Here is an 11,065-nt window from a genome sequence, read left to right as displayed (position 1 = left end):
TCTCTCTCCCCCCCCCACACACACACCCACACGGAAACTTCCTTCGTCCTCTCACTCTTTGATGCTCTGTGATACGTTGTGAGGGATGATCCGCTCGATAACGAGCCGGGCTTGAGGATTTGCGCAGATTATCTTGCGCCAGACTGCTATTTTGTCCACCCGGGTGACACGCGCTTCTTAGCTGAACTTAACTGCGGCTTTCGATCCCTTTTGCCCGCCTGCCGGGGGAAGCCACGCCACCCGCGGAGGGTGGTGGTGGAGGAGGAGGTGGTGGTGGTGCTGGAGGAACCGCGGGGTTGCGTCCATGCGCAATGAGCGACACAGAGGCGCTGGGACTCGGATCTGAGGACGCGACGGGCTCCATCGTCCGGGGCAATGAGACTCGCTCAGTAAGTTGCTCGCTCCCCCGTGTTTCCGCGCAGGGCTGCCCTGGAATGCCATCGCTGTGACCGGAGGAGGAGGAGGAGGAGGAGGAGGAGGAGTGGTGGTGGGGGGGGGGGAGAGGTTGGTTGCCCTGTCGGCACAGCCAGAGAAAACACACACAAACAGCAGCAGCAGCAGCAGCAGCAGAGACAAACCTTGCGGGATCCGTTTGGACTCTCTCTCTCTCTCTCTCTCTCTCTCTCTCTCTCTCTCTCTCTCTCTCTCTCTCTATTTACCGGGTGAGGCCACCGGAGGATGTTCGAGCCAGGATGCTGCGCTTCCCCGTGAAGAAGATCCGGAAGCAGTTCAAGCTCCTGCTGCTGCTCGTGCTGCTCACCTCCGCCGTGTGGTTCACCTACCTGCACATCAACCAGGGCAAGACCATCAGACTCCACTTCAACTACGGCAAAGGTAGGTCCTGACACGGAGCCTCGTGGATTCACCTGTCCGGGGGGGGGGGGGGGGGGGGGGGGGGGGTCTTTAGTCTTGGAGCCTGATGGATGAGAACATAAAAGTCGTCTAAGACCATTTGAAAGGACATTTAATGTGTGAAAATACTGTGGTGACACCTCGGGAGACAAGTCACCAGAGCTCCTGCAGGAATATTGAGGTGACATCACGGGCGATTAATAATGCCATAAGGCCACGAACTCACCACATAAGTCATATAAGGGGGGGAAAGATTCTATAACTCACGCAGGAGGTCAGTGTAAATAAGGTTGTTATACAAATATTGTTAGTTGCAATTTATGACATAATCTGCCCCACGGACTTTCGCTTCTGAGTTGTATCGCTGGTGTGCGGAAGAGATACTCCACAAGAAGGAAGTCTCATGAATTAACAATCGTCTCCGGGCTAAGAAAAGACTGAGCGCCGTGGTCTTTTGGGGGTCGGGGGGGGGCAGCCAAGTTTCGAAAAAGCCAGGGCACGCCGCCTTCAACATTAATAATCAAAGGGCTTTTCAGGAAGGTGGCCTCAGAGGTCACAGGCTTGCCAGTCACCCTTGTGAAAAAAACATATTAGGGAGGGGGGGGGGCAGACAGACAGATATCCACCTGCAGCTGAGATGCTTGTTATTACCAAGGTTCTTTGATTGCGTTCGGCACGAGTGTCCGTTTGTATCGGACGATGATGCTAGATTCTAGTATTACACAGGAAAATCTATCAATGAAAAAACAAATGCTGATGAAAAAAGGTGTCTGGTGATTGTAGTGCACCATCACCTACCACACATCTAACATGGGCCGGTGGTGTACTCTGTCCGTTGCAGCTGTCTGTGTAAAGTGATACCCAGCAGTGAATATGATGTCCTTGAAGCGTATACGCCACACACATACATACACACACACACACACACACAAACACACACACACACATGCGCACACACACACAGGCACACACACACACACACACACACACACACACACACACACACACACACACACACACACACACACAGGCACACGCACACACGCACACAGGGATCATTTTATTGTCTCTGATCTTAGCCGTGAGGGGTCTTTTTTTTCCTTCCAGCAACTGACTACTGGAGTCAGTTTTCTGATGATGAGGGGCTTTAATAACACGGCGGGGCCTCGAAGGTGGTCACTTCCGGGGCTTGTTGCATTCAGCAACTGCAGCTAAGTGAGTTGTGGGTTCGTGTTGAGGGAGGGTATTCTACGTTGATGAAGCAACATCTCTTGCTTTATTTTGTTTCAAGAAAAGTGGAACATCATAAGCAGAAGTCATTGCAGGGGCTGCGGTGGGCTACGTTGCACAGGCCGGTTCATGTTACATTATCCATTCCCACGTGTGCAAACACTGAAGGTGATGTAATGAGCAGGTGACTCCATACAATGGCGCCGTGCCTTCTTCAGCCCTGCTGATTTTGCAGCCCCGCTGATTTTGTGCAACTTGCCCGAGAGCTCGACAGGTCGCCTTTCGTTCATCACAGAGATATTTTGTCTGATATTACCGCGTTCATCAATTTTAAGGATGCAGCGTTGTGGTCCGCCTTTTGTGACTCGTCGTCGGCTGCAGCGGCCGTCTGGTTGAGGAGGGAAGCTGTTGCCATGTGCTGTGCGTCTAATTGACTGTCTTCCATTTGGCAGGCATCTGAGCAGGTCAACTCACTTAACCTCTTTTGAATAACATGTCCCCTCTCGCGCCGAGCAGTTTCTAAGTGAGATGTAGCCATTACTGGAATATGGGGCTCTATGAAGTGTGTAAATATTCATACCAAACTGGTATAGTGTTTCTCTCTCCACACATGGAGCCGTCATTGGTTCTCAGTGCCGAGGTGCACGGGGGCAGGTAGCCATTTGATTTTTGTCCCTCCTTTTATTTGCCTATGAAATGACAATTTGTCAAACTTCCATTCCGCTTATCCCCATTTTGGAGGACATGAGACCTAAGCCAAGTTCCTTCTCCTTCAGCGAGCACACGCTACTCGTACTTCATCCGCTAATGTCTCGCTGGCATGCGTCCAGCCGACTTATGAGAAATATAAACATCTTGGCATAAAGTGCCCCATTGAGGCCGCGTCCATTTAATTGTGAAAAACGATTTGGGGGAGCGCGTCGGAGACGGTTGGCGGGCGGTGGTGTTTCAAACTGAGTTCTATACTCACCTCCGTGTGCTCCCGTGTTGATCGTTGCTGTCGCCATGATGCGGCAGCGGAGACGTGGAGACGTGGGGAATAGCCTTCTCAGTGGAGCCCTACATGGCAAACGAACGCGCTCTTGAACGTGTTCAATGCTTCTCACCGTTTGTATCTCAACAAATGCGCTCAACACATTTACTCCCTCCATAAATATCTTTTTCAATATCTTTTTGAATTATTTGAAACCCTGTTTATGTAAGTTTGCAGTGGCTTTCTCCTCTTATTTGGGCTTTTTTTTTGTGTGTGTGCATTAAATCCACCAACTGCTGTTGCCGCCTTTCGCAGCAATGTGTTTGGAAGTCCTCAGTGTCGGCCTGGTAGAGCGACAAAAAGACACACAAATATGGGAACGTGGTCATGACTGCATTGGTTGTGGAAATTGGAAAAATCACACCGTGGAGTCAGTGTGTGAAAGAAACACACTCTTTGCCAGCTGTTATTTGCCTTGACCCAGCTTCAAAGAGGAATGCTTGTGTTTTTACCTTGCTGGTAATTCTTTATGTTCTTTCTCTCTTCCGGCCATGACATTGCATGACTCGCATGAAGTCACATCGTAGCCATCAATACAGCACTTTGATTTTGTATGCAACGAATCGATGGCACGGAGGTGTCATGGGGTCAATTTGATTCAGCGGCTGTCAGAGTATCGCTCAGAGTTTTCGCCACACAGCCGTACTGAAGCGAGCCATCGTTTTCTGCCCCTAAATTATTCAGCACAGGATGGAGCTGCCGTGATTGAGCGGTGATTCAGTTCACTCACCCCTTCTTTGTGATTTTTGTAGAAAGTAGAAAAGGGAGAGACAGGAGGGGAGCGGAACTAATCTCAGGATGATGATGACCGTGCACATGATCATTATTTTTGAGAAGTGAGGAATATCAAAAAATTTCAAGTACAGACTGCAGATTTTTAACAAAACCAAAAGTTGAACTTACTTCCTATCCTGAAAAAGCAAATGGCCTCAGAGAGGAAACTTATTTTCCTCACACAGCTCATATCTGTCATTTATAAATATGTGTTTTATTTATGAATAGGCCAGTCAGAGAAATATTATCACAGAACTATGAGCAATAGAGCGACATTACTTTTTTTGATCGTCCCGTGTTTTTCCTGGGGCAATTAATTCACATCTTCTTTAAAGCCAAGGTAGGTGTTGTTACTGGGATGTTGGGGGAAGCCAAAGAGGTATGATTTAATAGTTTCAGATTGCACACTGGCCAGACTGGCCTTATTTAATCAGAATTTCAATGAGGAAGTGTGTTGGCAGGCAGCGCTGCGGTGCATATTTGATGAGTGCCACATTTATGCGGCCACCCAGTTGTACAACAGCCCCCCTGTTTTCCAGCATCAACAGGTCCACTGAGGAGGAGGAGGAGGAGGAGGCTGGCTGCGGCATACAGGCCCCTATTGATCAACTATGATTACACATGTGCAAGCACACACACACACACACACACACACACACACACACACCACACACATGCATACAACCAGCCATCCCCACACAAACACACAAATACAGCACGTTACCTATATCTTTGTAAAATGGTGCACAATTTCACACATGCGCTTCATTTCATCAGGGAGGACGGGGACGTCTCAGGGGTCCTCCACAGAGCGGCTGCTTGGTTGCCTACAGAGAAAACCCAAGGGGGTGGGGGCGCGTGGTGGTGGACTGGTGGGAAATTTTTGACGAGTTTATTTTGTCAAGAACAAGGTTTTGAGGAAGCTTGGATGTGTTAAATAACCACTCGAAGGCTGACATCGCATGCAGTCTCAATTTGTATTAAGGTAACTCTGACTTAAAGAACCCCCCCCCACACACACACACACACACACACACACACACACACACACACACACACACACACACACTCACACTCACACTCACACTCACACTCACACTCACACTCACACACATTCACAGTCACACTCCTGGGTATTCTATCCAGCAGTTGCAGTTCAGTATCAAATCCGACTGGAGGATTTGGCTTGTTGTTGTATCTTAGCAGCAACACCCTCCGGCTGCCTTGCTGTCATGGTTACCATGCCCTCTGATGTCACTTTCCCTAATTTTAGCTCTTGTGGTTCTCACGGTCGGTCAGCTTTACCTCGCCCAGAACCACTCTGGAAGCAAAATTGTAACAGACACCACCTTAGAGTGTGTGTGTGTGTGTGTGTGTGTGTGTGTGTGTGTGTGTGTGTGTGTGTGTGTGTGTGTGTGTGTGTGTGTGTGTGTGTGTGTGTGTGTGTGTGTGTGTGTGTGTGTGTGTGTGTGTGTGTGTGTGTGTGTGTGTGTGTGTGTGTGTGTGTGTGTGTGTGTGCGCTCATAGACTGCACCTTTCACGTTATCACTTATTCATGCGACGATTAATCTCGTCCGCTACCTTTTTCCGATTTGTGAATAATGCAGCTGTTCTGTGCCCACGTGCACCGTCTTTAATTTGTCATTGCGAGAGCCAAGAACAGAACAAAGAGTGAAACAAACAGAACAACCGGCATGCTTAGTAGAAAGCAATTTTCTGAGACAGTTGTGCTGTATGTCTTTTGGTGTGCTTCTGACGGAGCTGAATTTAGCTGCTTTTGTAGGAGCGCCGAGTCCCAGCGTAGGTGCAGTCTGCACGTCTGCATCAACAAAGTGGTGTGGGCAAGGTAAACCATGGGACGCACGAACCCAGCTGGGTGGTGCTACTTGTAAAGATTGCTTCCGTTTAGGAGAAGCATGGGCCTCTTTGTGGAAGAGCAGTGTTTATCAGAAGTTCCAAAAGGAGTGGTGGTATTTATTTTTCTTTTGGACCGTTTCTGTTCGGCTGGCTTCACAGAAGTATTTCCGATGCTGTACTTGTCAGCGTGTAGTTCCATCTTCAGACGGAAGATGCCGATCCAACCGAAACCCGGATGATTGAAAAATGGCTTTGCTAAATATAACGGTTCCCATTCATTTCATTTGAACCGACACAGTATTCCGTTTAAAGGGGCGGCGTCGTAAAAGCACACATGAGGCTGTCAGTCCCCACGCGGGAGCCAGGGTTGGGACATATCACAGGCTCAACCATGAATCTGCGCCGCAGCTTATCTGGCCAACCCAGTAAATCTCTCCCTCTGGGTAAGGCCATCGTGAGGTTGAACAATGTCCCCATAATAACTCACGCCACATCCTCAATATGTCCAAGATGCTGCCTGGTGGAGGTGGAGACAACAGAGGGATGAAATAATGTGCACATGCATTTGCTTCCATTTCATTATACTTATGTTTTCACTCATTCTCAGGCTCGTGTACCTTTTGTGAGGATAGGTACCTGTTATCTCTCACTCAGCAGCACTCTACTTCTCCTGCTAGGGCAATTTTGCATTTTCTGTTTGTATCAGACTTCAGATATTTCACACTCCAGGATGAGTTAAATTTAAATTTAAATTACCCACAGTGCATTTCATGGGCGCCCAAGTGCTGTTGCCGAAGATGAGCAGATGGTGATACGGGACCGAGAGACAAAGGGAGGTTAGGTTGGAAGGTGAGGGGAAGCGCTGGAGGGAAAAAAAAAACACGGATCCAGAGTGTGTTAACCTTCGGGGTTAATGAAATTTATGTTGGCCTGCCTAACAAGCCACCATCACGGTACCAGCTCGGCCCCATGCAGATGAGAGCTCTGGCCCACCGCCACGGCTTTGCCGCAGGAGATGTGTGTGTGTGTGTGTGTGTGTGTGTGTGTGTGTGTGTGTGTGTGTGTGTGTGTGTGTGTGTGTGTGTGTGTGTGTGTGTGTGTGTGTGTGTGTGTGTGTGTGTGTGTGTGTGTGTGTGTGTGTGTGTGTGTGTGTGTGTGTGTGTGTGTGTGTGTTTGCGCGAGAGAGCAAGGGAGTGAAGTGAGATTTAGTGTAAAAGACAGGGGGAAACGTGTACGTGTGCGATGTAGCTTGTTTTCCGCGAGTCGTGTTATTGCATGTGTCTGCGAGTGTGCACCTCCGCGATCTTGCTGCCGTCTGCACTTTAGCCCCCAGTGTTTAGCCGAGCAGAAGAGGAAGCAGCTGAATGATGGCACTGTCCGCCCCGCTGGCATGCTCGCTGCGAGTGGGGAATGAGCATTTGGGAGGGAGGGAGGGAGGGACGGGGCAGAAGAAGGACACCCTTCTCACGCAACAGGTGGGACATGCAGCAGGGTGCATCGCAAGAGGATGTGGCTGTGTGACTCATAATAAACCCAGCCCCTCACAGTGTGATGTGTTTACGTACGGAATCGAGGTTCCTTCCATGGATGCGTATACAAACACAGTTGAAAATCATTCAGGTGTAGCCGGCGTATACAACAGGGGTGTCTAATAATGCAGCCGTCACACTGTTAAACAATGCCATCAAGATTTAATTAGCAAACAATTTCCTCAGGAGAGACTCATAAAAACCCCCCACACAATTTGGACAATTTACCAGGACGCTGCTGGGAGATGGAGAGGAAGGGGGAGTGAGACTCGGAGAGCAGAGTGAGTCGATTTCTAACAAATGAAGAAACGGTCAAGAGAGTGGGTGGAGAAAAATGAAGGGTGGGGTGGGGGGGGGGGGGGGAGCCAGGAAGACAGATGACAGGTGGGAGTTTCGTCTGTAGACGATCGTGATCCTTGTCATGATGGGATTTGTCAGTTTCCTAGTGCTCGGTTCTGCTCTTTACGCTGCGGAAGGATTCGCTTTCATGGGGTTTTCGCACAGCGCCGGGCCGTACCTGCCCCTGGTGTTGCCTTACTGTAAGCGATCCAGTGCTTGCAGGGTTTCAATCAATCCTCAAAGAGTGCGCCTGTGCGCTCCCTGCTGCTCAGAATGAGCTTTCTGTAGTGGCGATTAATGGAAAAGGTCACCTCTCCTCCAGGCCGCGCTGGCTCACAACAAAGGGCGGAGGGGGCGATCACAGGAGGGGGACCGACGAACCTCGCGGACAGAAGAGGGAAGAACTTTTGGAAAACGCGGATGTTGGTTTGCATTGCAATAAGTTTGGAGGATTTCCTTTTTTCACTGCTCTGATGGGAAGTCAAGTGTAAGATAGTAGAAAGCACAGAAAAGAGTAACTTGACTGCAACTTGCCAGTCCCTGTGTGCATCTCTCCTGTAGTTCTCACTCGTATTCCCTTTCACCATTGTTTACTGTTGAAATCACTACGACGCGCTCTCCCACCGTTCATCACTCACTTATTATTTACATAATCAGAATCGGGAGGTTGGATTCATCTCCATTCAGCTTTTTGGGGTAAAGTCGAGCAAAGAGAGGGAGAGGTTAAGGTTTTCTTAACTTTGACATTTAAAGGTAGACTAAGCAATCTAAATCCAATACACTTGCTGTGATCTCTTCCTGTGTGTGCTGAAAACCAATCTAGTGTTTGTGGCACATAGACTTAGCTCTGTAAAATGCTCGGACTGAGCCGCACGACGCTTTTCCAGCTTTCTGCACAGGAAGGGGAAAGAAGAAATCAAGAGATGCCAGGGAGGGTAAAGTCGGGCGCTGTGCTAATGGATAGTGCCAGTTTAAGGATTACCAGGTGACGGAAAAGAAGCCGTCTTACCTTTCCTTCACCGCCAGGCCCCGTGTGGAGTTTTGAATGGGATCAAACGGGACAGTAGACGAGAGACTGGCTGCGACGCTGAGGCGTAGAGACCCGGGAAGGAACGTCTATCGGCGGTGGTGTGATGGAGGTTAAATACTGTGCAACATATCTGCGTTGTCGAGAAGTAGGGATGGCAAACGGCCAAAGAAGAGAAGAACAAAAGTTGAAGAAGCGGTGTTATGATCAGGCAGCGTTAAAGAGTTGTGCACTCGGTCTTCAAATGTAGCCTCCGAATTTGGACTGGATTTGGACACAGCTATTGTGTCTGCCATTGTGTTGTTGTCTTGGCAACTTCATGGTCCATGATTTTGGGTGGGGGCGGAGCACTGAAGGGAAAGGTGTATTTGTTTTGCTGTTGAGTTCCAATACTATTTTCTCCAGAATCACTTACTCCACCTTTTTGTGATGCTTTTTTTCTCGAACACGTCTGGTTGCCAGTTCAGATAAAACCAAATCCTGTGCTCTATATCTGAAAATGTATCTTAAAGGAATGAGACCACCTAGAATAGGAAAACGCTGGTGATGAGGTTCCCCACTGCTCCTCAGCGGGTCGGACGCAGCTCACCTGCTGACAGCCTCCAATTGAGAAAATCTCAGAGCTTTTCGGGGATTTTTGCTTAGCTGAGCTGAATGCTATATGTTTCCCCTTTTTACTTATTTTCTGTTATCATTGCAGCGTCTTTTTTTTCTTCTGTCTTTTCATCTTTCATTGCCTCTGGCTCTATTTCACCTGCCATCCAAGTTGTCTTTTTACATCTGTCTGTCACCATCCTTTATGTAATCTTTCTGCGTGCAGCGTAGGCGTGTCGGGGGGATGGGGGGGGTGTAAGAACAGAATAAGGACAAGGGTTACGCTCTGTCATCCTTTTGTTTTTGAGTCTCAAAGGCCTGTTCTCCAGCGTGATTACTGTGTGGCTGCCTTCTGAAGGAGCGTGGCGGTGCTCTCTGAGGACTGTCAAACACTTTTTCTATTGGAGCCAGTCACAAGGAAAGATATTCAAGGAGAGAAGGAAAGTTTCATGTTTACTCCGGAGCTATGTTTGTGTTTGGATAACTGTGCATACTTGCTTTGAGCCCCGCCAGTGTGCACTGAATTTGAAATTATTCATTAATTTAACTGGCTGTGATTTAGTATTCACTGTACCGTACTCACATTGTTTGTTTATCCCTCTAGTGTGAGTCTCGATCACACCAGTACAGTTGATAGAAAATGTTTTGTCACTTTTACTGACAACATTTCGTTTTTAATAGTTTTTTTTTTTTTTTTATACATGGCAACCGCTGTGGGGAATAGTTGCAGGCAACAAGAAGGTTATGAAGCAGGCTGTCAAGAATCTTCTGACTATTTTCAAGTGAACAAAAATGGTGATTGGAGGTACTTCTAACGAAAAATGTGCTCTCTCCAAATCTCAAAGTTTCCCCCTGTGTCTTTGTTGATATTTTAAAACTTGACAGTTAAAATATTCAAAAATGATGTACCTCTCTACATTGGCCGTATATCGTGGAAAGGCCATTTTCGGGTTCAACCTCTGCCTATTACATGACTGGGTTCGGGCCAGCGCTCATCAAATCACCAACGAGAGAATCGCTCTTAAATATCAGCCGCCATTGGCTTTGTTTTCAGTACAGTAAATCACAGTGTTCTCTATCTAGCATGATGATGGCTGCTGCAGCCAAAGGCAATAAATTCCTCCTCTCCTGAGCAAGGCAAAAGTGACTCTGTCCCCCTGAGATCCAACTTGATGGGGACTAAAGCTGATGTTGCCTTTTTTTCCACGAAGAGTGTGAAATCCTTAAAGTAGTTTAACCCTCTGAACCCTAAGCCATTTTTGACTACTTTTGGTCCGCCGCGTCGCCTCGTGTAATAATGCTTGTCAAATCTCAACCCTGTAATGTACAGTCAAGTTATATACATCCTTTTCTTCAGGACAACCTAGGCTATCACAGTATGTATGCTTCAGTGACATCACATGAATGTATAAATAGTTCTATGACCATAAAGATAAAAGAAAAAAAACTAAACGGAAATTGAATCTCACAGACATTCATTATAATGACACATCAAACAACAATGATGCTGTTCTTTGAAGCCTAGGCTATAAGGGAAACCAATTCAAAACATTCTTACTAATGCAAATCAAAAGTTACGTACATTTTTCTACAAATAAGTCCTTTGATTTTTCAAAAAGTCACTTGTGTCATTCTGCAAAGCAGTTCCTGTCTGCTGTGACACAGAGGAGTGTCAGTGGTAGGAGTAAACAGGAGGAGGGAGAGGTCCTGTTTTCAGTGTAAAATCTTTGTTTTTTTTCTCCGACCAGTCGACAACACAGCGTCTGATTGGTACAAGTCTGTAACAAAGCCTCTGATTGGTCAAGTGGATCTAAAATGGACGGCTTTGTA

General features: G+C 47.7%; 1 protein-coding gene across 2 annotated transcripts in view; it reads left to right on the top strand.

Annotated features, from left to right (window-relative positions):
- Positions 1-6: 6 nt before the first annotated feature.
- The window catches only part of b4galnt4a (beta-1,4-N-acetyl-galactosaminyl transferase 4a), a 121,453-nt gene continuing 110,394 nt past the window's right edge, over positions 7-11,065 (top strand). The window contains exons 1-2 of one of the 2 annotated variants that reach the window (XM_047333534.1): positions 7-597; positions 632-834. In XM_047333534.1, the coding sequence (XP_047189490.1) occupies positions 693-834 (142 nt within the window). In that variant the 5' untranslated portion in view covers positions 7-597; positions 632-692. Of the gene's footprint in view, positions 835-11,065 lie in introns of both variants that reach the window. The other variant, XM_035642108.2, reaches the window with a different exon arrangement.

This window comes from Scophthalmus maximus, chromosome 7 (genome assembly GCF_022379125.1).
Source record: "Scophthalmus maximus strain ysfricsl-2021 chromosome 7, ASM2237912v1, whole genome shotgun sequence".
Lineage (NCBI taxonomy): Eukaryota > Metazoa > Chordata > Actinopteri > Pleuronectiformes > Scophthalmidae > Scophthalmus > Scophthalmus maximus.
This window is presented reverse-complemented; position numbering and strand designations above follow the sequence as displayed.